This window comes from Zootoca vivipara, chromosome 5 (genome assembly GCF_965207765.1).
Source record: "Zootoca vivipara chromosome 5, rZooViv2.hap1.1, whole genome shotgun sequence".
NCBI lineage: Eukaryota > Metazoa > Chordata > Lepidosauria > Squamata > Lacertidae > Zootoca > Zootoca vivipara.
Window position 1 is genome coordinate 82,589,725 of NC_142588.1, and position 18,945 is coordinate 82,608,669.

An 18,945-nucleotide genomic window follows, 5' to 3' on the forward strand; every position below is an offset into this window, starting at 1 on the left:
GCTAATGAATCTGGGGTTCTATTTTATTTCAAAAAGTATATTCCACTTTTTAAAAATAATAACAATCCCAAAGCAGGGCCTGTGAAACACACACACATGTTCAGATGCATATTTTACTTCAGATATATAAAGGCAGAGAAAACTGATGTCAAGGAATCTGTAAGTAATTATTGAAGAACTGGTCACTAAACAGATGCTGGCCCAGTCCAGGCACAATGTTCTTGGTCTAATAAAGCCTGTTTTTTATTATACTGAGAATGAGTGTTTGGGGTTACACCCCAACTCCTCTGCTCTTTCCTCCCCTCTCTCTTGCACCATAATTTAATATTTCCAGGGCTTCTTAAACCATACTGTCCCATTAAGCACAACCAGGAAACTATGCTTTAAATCTTGAACTATAAACCAGGATACAAATCTTTCTGGCTTCATAAAAGTTTCACCGTCTGGATGTAAACGGGAAGTCTGGTTTAAGAAACCCCAGAACTGTTGAATTATAAGCACACAAGAGAAGAAAAGAGGAAATGTGTGAGACGCATTCTAACAAATCATGGCCGAAAAGTTACCAATGTGGCAACCCACCAGAACTGCCTATGGTGCTCACAAAATATTTCAGTGTACGTGTCCTCAAAAAGCCACGATGCACGAAGGACTGTTTGCTCTTCCTGACTGGTTTGGCTTATCTTATACTGAACATGCCCCCTCAGATGTGCCCATATTTCAGTGGATGCCAGGCCTGGATACCCAACCTCCTTTCTGTTCTGAAGAGAGATGAGGAGAGCTTCTCTCTGTGAGCACTGTGATGACTGATGTTAAGTGGCTTTTTCCTACTGATTTTTTTTTGGGGGGTGGGGTGGGGGGAGGATGACTGCCTACACCTTTTTCATGGTTCTGTCTCTTTTTCTGCTCTTCCGGATGTGGCAGCCATTTTGTGTTATACCGTGGCCCCCAGAGCAGCCATTTTGTGACGGACAAACCGCACCACTCCCTCAAAATTCCGTATGTGTCCACTGGCCCAAAAAAAGTTGCAGATCCCTGGATTATTACTTCTGAACTGGTTAACATAATCTCTAAGAAAATGAGAATTAAAAACTAATGCTAAATATATTGAGACTATAAGCAGCTGAAAAAGTTTCCCTTTCTGTGGTGTTCTTTTCTCTTTATTCCTTTTCTTTCATAGGAACATAGGAAGCTCCTTTATAGTGCCAGACCATTGGGCCATTAGCTCTGTGTTGTTGACATTGATTGGCAGTAGCTCACCAGGATTTCGCAAGGTCTTTCCCAACCCTTCCTAGAGATGCCAGGGATTGACAGCGAACGCTGTCTTTTGTAACTGGCTTTTCTAACTGCTCTTAACAGACTTTAACTGCCTTGGAATGCTCCTGTCAATCGCAAGCAGTTCACTGCCAATGCTAGGGCATTACACATCCACCCCAAGTCATTTTCCGATGAGAAATTAAACGACTGACGTTTTTAAGATAACTGCAGTCAAGGATGGTATGGTGCAAAAAAATGAAATATCAAGAATTGGAATTTCTTAGTATTTACAGAATTGCCATAAGCTAGGCAGTTTGCTAGACTACAAAATGAGAGGGCAGAACACTTATTTAGATCAGCGTTTCTCAACCGCTGTTCTGCGGCACGCTAGTGTGCCGCGAGATGCTGGCTGGTGTGCCGCGACGTGTGGCAACGAGAAGGGCGATTTGCATTGTCACGTGCCGGAAAGCAATATTTCTCCTCCTCTTTCCCAAAGCTCAGTGCAAACGAGCCTGGCAGCCGCCAATACACAGCGCTGACCCGCCAGAAAGCAATATTTGGCAAGTGTTTCTTACAGTCATAATTATAATATAGGGCGGCACAGAGTTAATTTTTTAAACTTTTTTAATGGTGGTGTGCCTCGTGATTTTTTTCACGGAACAAGTGTGCCGTGGCCCAAAAAAGGTTGAGAAACACTGATTTAGATAAATAAGCCTGGAGCGTAGGCATTTAAAAGAATGGAAGATAGTCCAACATTTCTAGATAATCAGCTGAAGAAAAATCTCAGCTGAAAGTGTAAAAATATTTTTTTTAAATACTTCCAACTGTGGTCAGATATACTTTTTCTTTCCCTTCCATCTATTTCCCTGTTTAATTATTTTACTTCTCCCACACGCCTTTGCTGGCCTCTTTACACCAAAGAGTCTCCTTCTTGAACCTTGTTAGCACTACGTTTACACAGTGGTAATACTGTAAAATGTCCCTCAGACCAGATATTTGTTTGCCAGCTGTAAATTTGTTTTGCTTGTGTGGCAGGAGACATGCATATCGGGTAAAATCAAATGTGGAATTACAATAATGTTTCCATCAGTGCGAGGATTTCTGATTGTGCAACAGAACATCTCTCCTCCCCCCACATCTCCAACCCCCCAGAGCCTATTTTGGGAGGCTACAGGGCATATGTGGGAGGGAAGAGAGGGGAGAAAGTCCCACTGCACAAGCGGAAATCCTTGCAGTGATGGGACTCCTTAGTAGGATATGTCCTACTAAGAATCTACTTTTTACTAGATTTTGACAAAAGTCCACCAGGCGCTGATCAAAAATCCTGAAATGGGATGGTAGACACCAAATCGTTTCCCTTGACCTTTGCAATCCATGGAACAGGTTTGGTAGTCACCCTAAAAGCAGGGAAAGGCTGGAACTCAGTGGCAGAGCACCTGCTTTGCACAAAGAAGGTCCCCAGTTCAATCCGTAGCATTTCTAGGTAAGACAGGGAATATCCTCTGTCTGAAACTGTGGAGAACTCTGCTGCCAGTCAGTGTACACAATACTAAGCTAGATGGTCCAACAGTCTGACACTTCCTTATGCTCCTAAGTCACACAACGCGGATCAATAATCACATCCTGCATTTGACAAAACAACACAAGAAACAATTAGGTTTCCAGTTGGCTTTTAACAGTTAGGATTACATGGTAATTAAGGTTTAAATAAAACAAGGCAGAGGTTTTCTCTTAAAAGGGGGCTAACACATTTGCATTATCTTTTCTCCCTGCCAAGAAGAAATAAACTGCTATCTTCTTTTGCTTCTGAATAAATTTAAAAGCTTTCTGAAAAGATAAGTAATGGCAGACAGAAGAGAAAAACAAAACTATCACAAAGAGGCTTTTGTATATCTCCTTTATCACATGGAGTGTTTTTTGCGTGGTATTAACTGTATTATTCAGCAGATTATGAAGCCTGTTTGGCTAAAGAAACCAGAGGCATTCCTGTCCAGTATGTGTAGAATTTGGAATTTCCTCTTTGCAGCCAGTCATCAGAGGTTTTGTGCTTATAAACTTAAACCAAAGTATGACGGGATCCAATCTGTATGCCTTTTTGATGACAATTTACTTTGTTTGAAAAAGAAGGATGACAGTTGCATTAATATGAAACAGTTGCATTAATCATATTGGACAATTATGCCCAATAATCTCAAGTGTATCTTACGACAACAAATTATGAAAACAACCTAAAATTAAACATCTACGTATATGAAGCTTATTTGAACATTACGGACAAAAGTAGCATACTGACCTCATCCTGTGTTAACAAATTCTAACATACACCAAGTGCCGTATTTCCACCAAGAAAGAAATGGTAGGTTTCTCAAATCCAGCCACAAACTTAATAGAGCTTTGGCTGGCATCAAGTGATAGAGTCCCAAGAAGAACCACAATTGATACCCAATGCCAATACTATGTCTCCCCACAATTCCAATACTATGGTTTATTTTGCCAATATGAAAATCTTAATTATGGGAATCATGCACACCTTCCCATTACATGCCCAGGGAGCCGGGTGGCCACTGCCTCAACTATTATTCCCAAAACTGGCAAAGCTGAAACAGTCCTACAGTTGTTAAGCTCTTCTGGATCCAAGGAAGTGCTTTGTTTCAAGCAAGGGTCAGAACACTATGTCTTTCAACCAGGCAGGCATCAGCACTTCCTGCTTTGATGCACTCGTGCATTTACGGCAGCTTGTTAATCAAATTAGCTGGGCTAGATATGTTAATATAAGGCAAAATGGACAGGAGTTTAATGTCAACACTGCTCCAGCCAAGATGAGCTCTAAAATGAGCTTCTCCAAGCTGTGCTTGATCATATTCAGCCTGAGTTTCTCTCTATCTGCATGCAAGTTATTTTCAACTGCTTGGCGAGAGGGCACCTAGAGGGAGGAATGGGTGAATCTGTCAGTTTCAGGGTGTCTCCGTTTCTCATTTTTCCAATCCGAAGTTCAGTTCTGCACATTACCATGTCAGCTTACAATTTTTAAAGAAAATGAAAGTCGTCATAAATATCCATCAGTGTTCTTGTGCATGTCTTTCATAATATCCACATTTGTATGGAATTTTGTGTAAAATACTCATTTTTGCAAAGTGATTTCCCTTAATATAATGCCTTTTATTGTACGTTATTTTTCACTTATATATTCTGCTGCTCCAGAGAAGCGGACACGGAGCAATGGATTCAAACTTCAAGAAAGAAGATTCCACCTAAACATTAGGAAGAACTTCCTGACAGTAAGAGCTGTTCGGCAGTGGAATTTGCTACCAAGGAGTGTGGTGGAGTCTCCTTCTTTGGAGGTCTTTAAGCAGAGGCTTGACAGGCATATGTCAAGAATGCTTTGATGGTGTTTCCTGCTTGGCAGGGGGTTGGACTGGATGGCCCTTGTGGTCTCTTCCAACTCTATGATTCTATGATTCTATATGCATTTTTATGCACACTTTAACCAAGTACATGCATTTTTGTGCATGTTAATTGGCTGGAAAACTACACTGCAAAATTCAGAGAACTGTAAATGTAAAAAGACGGCTGTGCTGCAGTCCAAGTATTGTTTCAGGAAGTGCAAATTATGTGGGTTCACCTTTATATGTGAACTGAAACAACTACCACCCTTACCTGGGAGCAACAGTGTCAAGAAATTGGAACAGGGCTCTTCATCCCACTGGTTAAGTGGCAAAGTGACCAGAAAACTTGTAAACACAGTCAACTCTACTGATTCTAGGATGGGATGCTGAAGCTCTTGGTGATGCCAAGTGCTTCCAATGCCCTCCTTCTCAAACACTGGCAAGGCAGGCAAACATACACTGCTGTGCTTGAGAAAAGAGGAAATGGTTAAACTCATGCTTCTTCTTTTGCTCTCTTCCTCCGTTTCAGCAGTATTGTTGCTTTCCATGAGCCCAGAATTCACACTGTCCATTCGCTATCTATGTATAACCTTTCTCCCTTGCTTCTCCCTATCACTGAAGCTCTGCCTTCTGGTACCCATCTGGCTCCTTCTGTTGGTCTATTTTAAATGCCTGATAAAAAACCTCAGCTCAGTCTGGTACTGTATTCTCAAACAGAACTCCTGGCTGGTCATTTTCCTCCATTCCTCTTCCCTTGTTTATCTAGCTACTTACATAGATTGTAAGCCTAAAGGCAAGGCCTGCATCTCCTGCCCCTCCCCTTCTTCTTTTTTAAACACTGTGCTCACACCCTATTCTGGAAATAATTGTTATTATTAAAAGGACCTGGGAAAAGGTGTCTAGCCCTGCACTGCTGGCTCGGGTCCAGAAGGATCTGGCACAATGCCTGAAATCCAGAATTTTAATGACAATGACAAATCCCTAATGAATATCAAGTTCACTTTCCAATGACTGACTGCCTTATGGACTGCTCATCTCTCCAGATTTTGTTCAGAATAGAAAATTTAAAAAGGAATCAATCTGGCGCTGGCAAAGCAGTCTGCCTTCACTGACAAGCTTTTGACAGGCTTCACTCACTCAGAAAACTGCCTCTGCTGTCTGCCTGTAAGTGAACAAGTTTATGAGAGGGTGATTTCAACCAGAGATTTTAGAAGCAAAGTGCTTAGGAAAAGAGGGCGGCCTTTGGCTCTCTTCAAAACAGCAAAACCATGGAAATCAGCATTCAATGCACCTGCATATTTTCAGTGCATTTTAGCTGCTGATTAAATTACTGTGCATCTTAACATTAACTTTCCCCCAAACAGCTGGGGGGGCATGCATAGTTGCCCCTCCTTTTTTATTCTCACAACAAGCCTGTGCAGTAGATGGTGACATTTAAGATCTGCTTTCCTCCCCCCACCCCACCCCCAAAATAAAAGCAGCCAGGCTTCAATCATGAGCCAAGATACTAAGGGCTGTGCGTGCATGCACATTAGTTTTAGGGTTTCATGTCTGCTGTTTGAAACCTACCTTGAGAATCATTTGATCGAAAAGAGGGGTGTAAATCTTCAAAATAAATACATACAGTATTGTTTAAATGTATAGATAATGTCACATGTAGTTTGGCCCTGAAATTTTGCACTTCTATGAACTGACCATTAATTTAACTTTCACACTGTGCTTTCATTAGGAACAAGATAAAAAATTCCTTCCAGTAGCACCTTAGAGACCAACAAAGTTTGTCAAACTTAGTTGTATGACAAACTTAGTTGGTCTCTAAGGTGCTACTGGAAGGAATTTTTTATTTTGTTTTGACTAAGTTTGTCATTGGTATGAGCTTTCGTGTGCATGCGCACTTCTTCAGATACATCTGTATCTGAAGAAAAGTATCTGAAGAAGTGTGCATGCACACGGAAGCTCATAGCAATGACAAACTTAGTTGGTCTCTAAGGTGCTACTGGAATGATTTTTTTATTTTGCTTCAACTACGGCAGACCAACACAGCTACCTACCTGTAACTAGTTCATTAGGAACGTTTTCTCAGGATTGACTGAATGAGATTCAAGCCAGGATTCCTTGGCTTGTGCAGTGATGCCCTTTGTGGCGAGTCATGGATGCAGGAGCAAGAATAAGCAGCATGTTCCTTTTGAGTTCAAGCATGCTGCATCCCACTCAGGCAGGTAATCTGTTAGACCTAAACTTTTTATAAATGCTTCTGGGTTAAGCCTGGGGCTTTGCTTGGATCAACAACCAGATTCTAGCCTTGCTTACATAGCTCTGTCACCTTGCTCCAGGTACTTGCCTGTCACCTAGGTTTGCTCTCTTGCCTATCTTCTCTGCTTTCCAGTCTGTCAGCTTCCTTAACAGCTTTCCTGCCTTCATCCTGGTTTTAACTTCCCTTCAGATAGTCTTCCCTGTAATAGCTTGCAGGCTGATCCACCTGTGGAACTTCCTCAGAACATCATTCAACTCCAGTCTCAATCCTGCAGGACTGGCACTTCTTTCCCCCCTGTGCAAAACTAGTATGATTCAGTATTAGTAACCAATGATATATTAGGCAACATCGTTTTTTAAGATACCTTGAAGTCATAAGTGGCATCAGGGTTTTCGTCACAGGCTATAACCTCAGGGGCCATCCAGTATGGAGTTCCGATGAATGTATTTCTTCTGCCAACTGTTCTGTCAAGCTGAGCGCTGACTCCGAAATCCACTGGGAATCAAAGCAACGACAACAGGAGAGCTTTAATGAGGCATAAACATCGCTTGATTTATGCGAGGCAACGAAAGGACATACAAGTCACGTTAAATGACAAGAGGATGGTGCCCCCCGCCATGAACTAGGCAAAGTTCATGGGGAGCACCATTCCTTTTGAAGCTCAGAGCATTCCCTCCCTTTGAAAAGGACTGGAGCCCAAGGAAAGTTCAACCCACAGAATGTTCTCCCCTGTATTCAGTGGGTTTTGGACTCAAGTCATTGCGGGCCACTTGCTTGAGAGTTGATCTTCAAGCTGAGATTTCTGAGAACAAGGTGCTACCTTTGTTGTGGGCTCATAAGGGCTCCACATCCATCTTCAGTAGCTTCTCCTTCCTGGATAGGAGCTCATATCTAGAGCTAAGGCTTGGAGTTCTTCTTGGCCCAACTCAATCAGGAAAAATGTCCACTCAGACACTGCTTAGTCCCCAATGCTGCTCTGAGTGTTCCAGTGTTCCTAGACCAGCAGCCTACAGGAACGAATCACCTTTTAGCCAAATATCTAAATGGTGTCATTTTACTTGTAAGTGATTTTCATGGTGAGCTCTTCCAGCTGTACAGCACAAGTGAGTTGGACTAGACTAGCAAAAGGAATGCTGCTAGCCTCTCCCAATTATTTCCCACTCCTGCTTCTCCCTGGCCACATCCCCTCAAGGACCAGCTGAAACAGAGGTCTCGAGCTCGTTAAACAAGCGGATCTTTGTAGCCAGAGTTGTTTACATGCTGATCTCCTGCCCAAGTCCACATAGTTCCTTGGGGACTTGAAAAGAAGGACAGTTGATTTGCATGGAAATGATTTGCAGGGCTGGAGAGTAGAAAAGTGTTTCTAAGAGAGGCAGGGACAGCTGGGAGGGATTAAAAGCCATCTTGAGTGGGGTAAAAAAGAAGAAGAAGAAGAAGCTAAACCTTGACCACTGATATCCCTAGCCAGAATCTCTTCATTTTATAAATTCTTAGCAGAAGCTGCCAATTATTTTTTTTCCAGGGTTTACTCTGTGACCGTTAAGAAACTTAAAATAAGGGAAGTCACAGTTTTTAGCTCTCATTGCCTGCTTATGGTTCTGCATTCCAAAACACGATCATGGCATGCAGATTCCTGGACCTTCTTTTCAAATTCCTTACAGGCCAGTGCTTAGCTCTACTCCTTAGAGGAGCTCTTGACTTTGGTATTAACAACCGATTCCTTCTAAGGTGAGGACCAACTAAGTCTTTTCAGAAATGCCCGATTCCACGCTTCCCTGCAATTTCCCACTAGTTGGGAGGGGTGGGAATTCTTACCTAGTTTAACTTCTGCGTTTTCTGTCAGCAAAACATTTTGTCCCTTAATATCTCGATGGATTACTTTATGTTGGTGGAGATGGCTTAAACCCTAGAGGAGTCAAAAAGAGAGAAAGATATCATTACATTTCATCTTTCTTTTAGCCGTCCATCGACAGCTAGGTTCAAACGCAATCCTACATGACAAGGGGGTGGGGAAATATCACATTAGGAGATGGAGTCGAAGTGCTTCCCATTTAGTACCATTTAGTTATTGGTTACTTTTTATGTCTACAGGTGCTTTGCCAATAACCTTACCTTCTCTTTCTCTCTCTCTCTTTCTTTACAGAGATTTTTAAGCTCCCTTGAATTGGCTGGGAGCAGCTGCAGTCAGCAATCAGTCAGACCACCATATTTTACCAGAGTGCATCAGCTGGAATAATGGCATACCAATGGTTCCAGACAGTGCTTTTCCCCCTCTAAAAAAAGGTTTAGGGGTACTCTCCTTTTCCTACTCATATTGAAATGCTGCCCCTCAATGAGGCCAAACTTAGATTCACGAAATGTTTAGGGGTATGCGTACCCCTGCGTCCCTCCCCCCAAAAGCACTGGTTCAAGATACACTGCTTGCAGGGGAGGCAGCGGGGGAGAGAGATGGGTAATTGTTTCTAACCACACACCAAATCATTTTTAACTTCCATTGTTTCTATGGGGGGCAATGCAATCAAATTTTAGGTACTTTTCAAGGAAGCCACTCATGATCCTAACAACAAACACTTGCTTCTTCTTGTTAGTTTCAGTATCAATAAACTGAAATTCCAGATTTTATGATGTATCAATGAAATGAACGCTCAGGGAAGTGAGGAGAAACCTGCCACAGCCACACAAATTACTACGTAGCTTGAACGCGACTCTAATCTAATCATAGCTCACATTAAAAGCTTGTCTTGAGAGCTAGAAGTAAAATAGCTTGCCTTTGTACCTTTTTATTAAGCCATTAATTCTTCTCATTTTTCATAGGCTCCATTTTTATTTCACACATCCACGTTGGAGGGTTTAAAAAATAATATCCACCTAAATTGCAATTCTAGTAAAGTACGGTTTGCTTTCATGGCTATATACATATCTACTTTAGATTTCACATTAGCATTCATATGAAAAAATATTTTCACTGTCTACTTGCAGCATTTATGAGTCGTTTTATTCGTATTTCACCAGGGCTGAATTTTTGAAAAACAAGGATGCAGAAATCTGGCTGTTTCCCTGTAATTTATACTCTGGATTCTAGGGCTAAATTTCTGCTCTTTAACAGCACGTGAGCCTAAGAGGACACCTTATTAAAAAAGCAGAACACTGGTCTGTCTAAGCCATGGGTAGGCAAACTAAGGCCTGGGGGCCTGATCCGGCCCAATTGCCTTCTCAATCCAGCCCGCAGACAGTCCAAGAATCAGCATGTTTTTACATGAGTAGAATGTCTCCTTTTATTTAAAATGCATCTCTGGGTTATTTGTGGGGCATAGGAATTTCTTCATTTTTCTTCTTCTTCAAAATCTAGTCCGGCCCCCCACAAGGTCTGAGGTAAGAAGACCCCAAAGTCTCTTTATTAGTATATAGGATTTAACTGCACTGCCTCTTAACTCTGAAGAATGCTGGTTGGGAATATTTACTGTATTCATAGATTGCACGCCACTATTTTTACAAGCCTTCTGCTGATTTGGAGTGAGGAGGGGGTGAGAACTTTTTCCTACACAAATGTTCTCAATTTAACTTCTCTTGGGATCCAAGCCTCATTGGGGGATTCCTACCCCCACCCCCAGCAGTCCCCACACCCCAGCGGACATTGTTCACAAGTGCTCTGCAAACTCTGAGAGAGGCTTTTCGGTGTACAAGGAGAAGATGCGAGAAGAAAACTCTGCCAGTTTCCTTGATCTTAGGATCCAAGTCACGGTACTTAAATTGAGGCCAGTTCGGATACAGAACTGATAAATATACAAAGGAGAGGTAGAGTATACACTCTCGCCAACAAAAAGTGCCCTGGGTGGGGAGATAAGGCACAAAGCTGTGAAAATAATTAATTTAATCAACAATACTGATTAAGTGAGCCAGTCCAGTCTCTTAAAGAGAATTCAGGGTCCCTAAACTGCTGGAAGCTGGCAATAAATACAGCATTTAATGTTTTGTGGTGTCAAAGGGAGAAAGGTGTGAAATTCGTTGTAAGGTGCCGTGGGCAATTCTTTTGGAGGAAAACAGTAAATTGTTTGTTATTTTATTTATTTATTTTCATTACATATTGTATTGTATTGTATTAATACATCATAACTATAACAATATTATCCACAAAACAACCACCTCCCTTTTTAAGCAGAGCTTTGTCTTTTTGTTCACTTTGTTTATAGCAGCGGTCATTACATGTTGCACCAAAGAGCTGTGCCTTTCCATTTGATATCCAGGAGGCAGCAAGAGGCTAGGTTGACCATGCCACTCATTCCTTGGTAACTTCCTGTTTAGATTACTGCAATGCACACGTCTCTAAAGATGGTCAAGAGGCATTTAATTCTCCCATATATTTCTCCCCATTTCCTCAGATCCAAGGAGGATGCCACACACCATCATTCAAATCAGGTGAGATTTGCTAGGGTGGGGGACAGGGCCTTCTTTGTGAAGGCCCAACACGCACTGTGGAACTCTTTGCCAAGGGATGCTCCTCACAACATCTCCCTAAAAGTATTCGGCCAGAAATCATTTAAACTCCTTTGGCAAGTGGCGTTCACCACAGCTCTTCTATTTTGATTATTTAATTTGACTATCTGTTTTAATGCTGAATCATGTAAATGAGATGAATGTAACACCCGGTTTAAGCATCACGCTCTGCGCTGTTTCAGGTCAGAGTTTGTGCTGCCGCTTTTTACCTATTTGGGTTTTATATCCATTGTTGTAGCAGAGCATTATGCCATGCCTTAGTTTCCATGCATCGTTTTGGATACTTATGGGCCAAGAGGAGGTTCATAAATATTATAGATTCAAAGAATAATAAATAATAGACAGAATCACTTGCGATTTTTCCTCATGAAAACCCATCTCTATGGTTCATTCAAGATGGAGTCTCCTGAAGCACTATCACTGGTGGTCAAAAACAAACAGAAAGGAGAGATATCCATCTCTCACCCAACCTCTCTCTCTCTCTGTGGCACTCCTGGTTTATGAACAGACTGCAATTTATATCTTTAGAGTCCTGTGCGGTCAGAAACCTGATCCTGTCCTGCTGATTTCTGTTATCTAAATCTGTGTAAGACAAGAGTGACTGGTTTCTGTTATCTGAGAGCCGCTTTGTTCCTTTTGCCCAGAGATCGGCATCCACAAGGGGGAAAACCCTTCACACATAATCTTCTGACAGCCTTCACAACTTGAAACCCACCAAAGCAAATGTAGCTTCCGGGTTTTGTTGCCTATCTAAGACTGCAGGAGGAGGTGGGCAGACAACTCCCTTACAGGCTTTCTGACATGCCTGGGGGGTCACAGTCTGTGCAGGCCTGGTCTAGCTGAGCCCCCTGCATAACCTGGGACCACCCTGGGTTGAAATAACACAGTGCATTCTATTAAATGGTGGGCTCCTTGCCAATAGAATCCCAGGCCCTATAGTAAAAGTAACACATGTACTGGGTTTGGAACACATACAAGCTAAGATTCGATGGCTTGGCCCCTCAACTACCCAATTATAATAATAATTTATTATTTATACCCCGCCCATCCGGATGGGTTTCCCCAGCCACTCTGGGCAGCTCCCAACAGAACACTAAAAACATAATAAAACTTCAAACATTAAAAAAACTTCCCTAAACAGGGCTGCCTTCAGGTGTCTTCTAAAAGTCTGGTAGTTGTTTATTTCCTCGACATCCGATGGAAGGGTGTTCCACAGGGCAGAGGCCTGGTTCCCTGTAACTTCACTTCTCGCAGTGAAGGAACCGGCAGAAGGCCCTCAATGTCCAGGCTGAACGATGGGGGTGGAGACACTCCTTCAGGTATACTGGGCCGAGGCCGTTTAGGGCTTTAAATGTCAGCACCAACACTTCGCATTGTGCTCAGAAACGTAGTGGGAGCCAATGTAGGTCTTTCAGTACCGGTGTTATATGGTCTTGGCAGCCACTCCCAGTTACCAGTCTAGCTGCCACATTTTGGATTAGTTGTAGCTTCCGGGTTACCTTCAAAGGTATGGTGAGAATGTCAAGAAGCACCCTTAGGGTTTATATGCTCCTCTCTCTCCCTCATCCCCCTTTTGGCAAGCATTCCCCATTCCCTCTCAGTTCCGAAGATAGCAAAGGCTTAGAATAACCTTGCATCACATTTTCACTTAAGTGTAATTAGCAAACAAACCCACTTCTGATCATGGCTTTAAATTGTTCCTTGGTGCCAATTACCGTTTAGCGAAAATGTTGGTGCAGATGGAAACCTAACTGTGGTCACAATCAGAACAGAAAAAAGAATGAGGGATGTTCATGTGAGATGAGACGTGAAGGATAGGGGGAAGAAAGTCCACAGGGGGTTCCCCAAACTTTGATTCGGAGACGGAGCACAGTTATGTCATAAGTCATAAGATCAGGTAATTTCCCTGTGCATCACACTGAGGCTTTGCAAACTGTGGGAGCTGCTGATTCAAAACAGAACTCACTTTACACATTATTATGATGACACACGTCCCCAGATGCCTGCATTATCAGCCAACTGAAAAGATGGAGTTAGCTCATCTTTCAACATCCAAAGGATGAGGCACTGGTGGAATGGTTCAACAGTCAGAACATGACTCATTGCTTGTGGACTATTTTAGGGAACTGATTTTCCAAGCTTGTAAATTTAAACCCTAGCCTGGGTAACTGTGGCTTCCTGAGACAGAAATGAGAAAAGTCAATACAATGGCTGATTAGCCGCAACATCACTTGCTTTTCCTATCAAGTTGCTAAAGGACTGCAGCTGGGGGTGTTTACTGTAAATGAGCAAGTGCTTTGTCACCACCAGATACCAAGTGCCATTTGGGGAGTGTTTAGATCCCATTTTCATTTTCAGGGTGAATATTGCGCTGCTTCCTCTCTTTCGTACTAGTGACTTAACTCTCTATGGAGCTAAAACCCTATTAGAAGCATCCACATTTGAGTCACGTGGATCACTCATGCACTAAAGTGAAGCACATTAGTGTTTTGCTAGCTTGAGACTGCTAAGCATCTGTGACTGTGTTTTCATTATTGCTGATCTCACATGATGGTTGTCCTTGCAGAGTTGAGGCATTACCTGATTGATCCAACTGCAATGTGAAAACACTAGGTAGATTAGGTGGATAAGGACTGAGTAACCATTGGGCAGCAGCTGCTGTCTTCAAGGGTATATCCCAAGCTACAGAAGGAATGATTACAGTGAAGAGGTTCAACTTGCTATTTCAATAGCACGACTACCCCCAAGCTAGTGTTTATCTGCTTAACATGAAATGTGCCTTGATTTGATTTGACTTTAAACAGGTTTGCTCCTTGGAGAGGGTTCCACCGCAAGACCTAGCCTGAGGACCACTTCAAACCATAGGCCACGTTCACACATAATGCTAATGGACCTAGGCAAATCACCCCAAACATCACCACACATGACCAAGTGCAACTGTGACTGACTGGGGATGTATAATGCAGTATTTTTATTTAACAGATTTCCCACAGTAAGAGGAAATCTGGATTAAATGTAATTTTGATGACTCCATTGTCACACAGGATAGTATGAACAACCCGCATATATGAACAGCACAGCTTCCACAATAAACTGCCATTTGAAAAGCCCTAAAAATGCATTTTCTCTTTCCCCCCCCATTTTTCTAAAAAGAAATTGAATATAATTTAGACAAACCTTTGTTCCTATTAATATTAAAGAGGGATTTTTTTTCCTTTGAAAGGAAGAACAGGCTTAAAAGTTGAGGGAGAAAGGAAGGCAACTGACCTCACTCATTCATTATACATCCTATTTAAGTGACTATGAATCATTTATACCTACAGGCACCTACAAACCTCTCTTATGACTATCCACAAAACCTCAGGAGCCATCTTCCAGATTATGTCTCTTTTCTGAGCATTAAAAACCAGAGCAGAAACTTGGCACAGGCAGAATGTTGGTTCCATGCAAACTATGGTTTGCAAATCAGGAACTAGCTTTGGGATTCTGCACTCTCCCTGTTCCTCATTCTCTTTTCCAGGGCAGGTTCCCACTCCTTTCCACTGCTTGCTGGAACCATGGTTTAGTGTTACATCCTCACAGAAACTTGCTTAACACTAGCCAAGACTGCTGTCTTAAACAAGATCAGAAATTATCAGTACAGATGTGACGCTAAACCATGGTTAAGTCTGTGAGTGAGAAAGGAAGAGCGGTAACTTGAGCTAGAGAGGGACAGCAGGCATTCCAATCCTGGCTCCTGGTTTTCAAACCACTGCTTGGTTGGAAGCAGCATTGCATTCACACTATACCTAGGCAACATTTGCTGTCAATGACAGGCTGAAAGGCGGTTAAGCCCATTTTGGTCACGTACCCGTAAAATCTCCCTGCAGATGTAGGCAATCCACTCCTCCTTCAAAGTGTTCCCTTTTGTGTTCTTGATCAGATCAGTGACAGAGCCAGCACCACAAAACTCCATCACCAGCTGGCAAAGGAAACAAAAGTGCAATTATTATAATTAAACAGAAAGCATCCTCCGGGTTGCAATAACCCAGTGGAACACACTGCAGTTGGCAACAGGCAATACTGCTGAAAGAGAAAAGCAATCATTAAATAATGGCAATCTTTCCACTTTCAAGTTTCCCTTGACCTGGGAGGTTTGAAAATCTGGAAGAATACAAACAGGATGTCAGAACCGCCTTCTTGAGAAAAAGGGTGTTTTTACTGGTTATATAATTTCTGCAACATTTTGGAGCATGCTGCACACTATACAATGCCAGTCTCATCCATCCCCCGCAACTTCAGGAGGTAGCAGATAATAAATATCCCCATTTAACAGATCAGGAACTGAAGCTGAAAGATAGGAACACTCAGGTCTCCCGTGGAGTTAATGATTCACAATCTGGATCTGAATACAGATCTCTTGAGATCTAATAGTTTCTATAAAAGCTTTAGAAACCAGCAGGGGTCAATGTCATTCCTTCCTTCTGTGTACATGTGAGAGTGTGAAGGAAGGTTGGGTTTTCTCTAAGGAAGAAGGAAGAATGATGTGTGGAATATGAACAATCACATCAAGAACTAGAAGTAAGTTCCTGCTTCAGATTCCTTCTTATGCAAAAACTAAATTTGGTCTCCACTAGAAAGAAGCACCTGTGGCTCCTTGCAAAACACCTCCTAAGAAGAAGGATAATTGGCCCCTTCCTTCCTGTATTTTCACTGATAGGCCAAGGATATGTTTGTTTGAACTGACTTTGGCTGCCATTTTGTTTGGCCTTGGATTCTGCTTTTCCACAATGGGTTTTGACTTAAACGCTGTTGTATGTCACTTTGAGACACCTTTCTTGAAAATCGGCATACTTCGTTTAAAAGACATAGCTGTATATATTTAAGCTTTCCCACCAGCCAGTCAGAAAACAGGAATTTCTGGAAGTTTGCTCCAGATGCACAACACAATCCTTTATCGAACATTCTGACTTCAAAGACACAAGTATGCAACTACTAGGCTATGCAAAATAAGGGGTCACAGTATATTCAAGCGGCAGGCTGTGTGCATACACATAACGATGTAATCCGACACACAGCTACGTGGGAGCAAGTCCCATTGAACTCAGTGGGGCTTACTTCTGAATAGATTATGTATAGGATTGCAGTGTAAATGAATGCCCTGTTTCACTTTTTAAGAAGGCCAACAGTTATCATCTTATGCTGAAGCTATGTCCTAGGGATAGAGTGCAAAGCCGAAATCGTGTCCTTTAAAAACTGGGAAATGACCTGTAAAAAATCACACACACTCTCCCAAGGCTACTTGCACTCTCTCCCTGCACTCCTGAGCACTCTCCCAAGGTGAGCACAATGGCAGGTGAGATTGCTGGTGTTTCACTTGCAGACACCACCACCACCACCCCTGCAGCCAAGCACGCGAAGCTGAAATTGTTTACGTTAAATGTGTGTAAGTTGCAAGTCAACAGTATGTGTCTATGTCTATGTCCCTTCACAATTTCAGAAGTAGCCTTACCTTTACCTAAACGCAATGATGAATGAAACTGCCAGCCCTGGAGAAATTGCTCAGGTGATTTAGTTAACAGGCTGTCCTTTCAGAACATAATACAGGCTTAATGTGGTATCACACCTAACTTGAATAATATAATTTAATAGAATAAAGGCAATATGATCTGTAAGAGCAAGACAGAGCTATTTAATCTTGTAGAACTCCCTCCAGCAATATTTCTGACCGTTCTCAAATTCCCATTTCGCTTCCACCCTGCTCCAAACAGAAGAGCTACTTTTACACATTTCTTGTAGGGGTTTGTAGATGCCGGTGATGTGGTTGCTGTCAAACCAAAGCAGAAAGGTGTGCAAATTCTGCCCACAGGGTTTGGGAATACTGTCTGTTTACAAAAGCATGGAAGCGATGTTCCATGGGAACAGGCTTGCTGCCAGAATGCTGAACTTTGAATAACTGGGACGCATAGGTCCACCTCATGCTAATTTGTGTTTTTAAATGTGAAATTAAATTAAATTAATGTTAACTCACTCCAATTATAGATGTTTTAAATGCTAGCATCAACATCACTTTTTCTGTTTTCAATTAAAGTGCCTTTTCACGTATAGAGATAGTCTTACAGATTCTGATGCATGGTTGGGGCACAAATTATTCATTATTCATGTGTCTCCAGAATGTCATCAGTAACATATAGCTACAATGCTTCCATTGATCAGCTGGAGAACACAGCAATTTCACTAGGGCCACTGACATTGGCTAGAATCCATATGTCCATCAGGGTAGAGCACATGTTTGACCCACCCTATATACTAATAGCAAACTCATTCTGCAAGTGTAGATCCCTTACATACTCACAAGGAGGAGGAACTCCAAATTTGCAGAAGTTCTGAAAAACATTGGGATATATTCAACTGAGTCTTATTCAGAGTAGACCCACTGGAATTAATAAACTCAAGTTAGTCATGTCATGTCTATTAACTTCAATGGATCTAATCTGCATAGGATTAGCAGTGAATACTACCCTGTTATTTTATTCACAGTATTTTATCACCGCGCATTAGCAATCATCTTTGTGTACAATTTTTTATTTTCTGTTAAAAAAAACTTTTGGGGGAGTGGGGAACCTAAGCATGGGTGGTGGGGGGAGGAAACCCAAAATCAGACAACTGAGGATTAATTAAGATCAGTAGCCATGGATGGTGACAGCAGTCACGAAATTAAAAGACGCCTGCTTCTTGGGAGAAAAGCAATGACAAACCTAGACAGCATCTTAAAAAGCAGAGACATCACCTTGCCTACAAAGGTCTGTATAGTTAAAGCTATGGTTTTCCCAGTAGTGATGTATGGAAGTGAGAGCTGGACCATAAAGAAGGCTGATCGCCGAAGAATTGATGCTTTTGAATTATGGTGCTGGAGGAGACTCTTGAGAGTCCCATGGACTGCAAGAAGATCAAACCTATCCATTCTTAAGGAAATCAGCCCTGAGTGCTCATTGGAAGGACAGATCGTGAAGCTGAGACTCCAATACTTTGGCCACCTCATGAGAAGAGAAGAATCCTTGGAAAAGACCTTGATGTTGGGAAAGATTGAGGGCACTAGGAGAAGGGGACGACAGAGGACGAGATGGTCGGACAGTGTTCTCGAAGCTACGAACATGAGTTTGACCAAACTGCGGGAGGCAGTGGAAGACAGGAGTGCCTGGCGTGCTATGGTCCATGGGGTCACAAAGAGTCGGACACGACTAAACGACTAAACAACAACAGCCATGAAATTCTGGCTGACTCTTGGGTGGCTGACTGATAAACAGGGGAAAGAAGTACAGGCAGCGACCTTTCTGTAAGCAACCAATTGACACACAACCACCGACACCCAGGTCCTTTTGGACCTGGAAAAGGGCAGAACGGGGCAGGCCTATGCACGCTCCACCGACTGTGAGGGGCCAAGAATGGAACTCCTATGCAAAATGGTCAACGCCTGTATCATGGCAGAGGATATGGAACAGGAGAAGTCAACCATCCAGCATTCTGTTGCAGTTCTATTGATATGCTACAACGTGATGGAAATTAATGTGGTAACAA

The 18,945-nt window shown here is 42.3% G+C and overlaps 1 protein-coding gene across 6 annotated transcripts in view; it reads right to left on the minus strand.

Annotated features, from left to right (window-relative positions):
* Positions 1-18,945, minus strand: part of TNIK (TRAF2 and NCK interacting kinase) — a 278,512-nt gene that overhangs the window by 98,552 nt on the left and 161,015 nt on the right. For all 6 annotated transcript variants that reach the window (XM_088669855.1, XM_035132805.3, XM_035132806.3 and 3 more), the window contains exons 5-7: positions 15,239-15,349; positions 8,710-8,800; positions 7,259-7,389 (exon numbers count right to left, since the gene is read on the minus strand). In XM_088669855.1, coding sequence (XP_088525981.1) covers positions 7,259-7,389; positions 8,710-8,800; positions 15,239-15,349 — 333 coding nt within the window. The remainder of the gene's footprint in view (positions 1-7,258; positions 7,390-8,709; positions 8,801-15,238; positions 15,350-18,945) is intronic.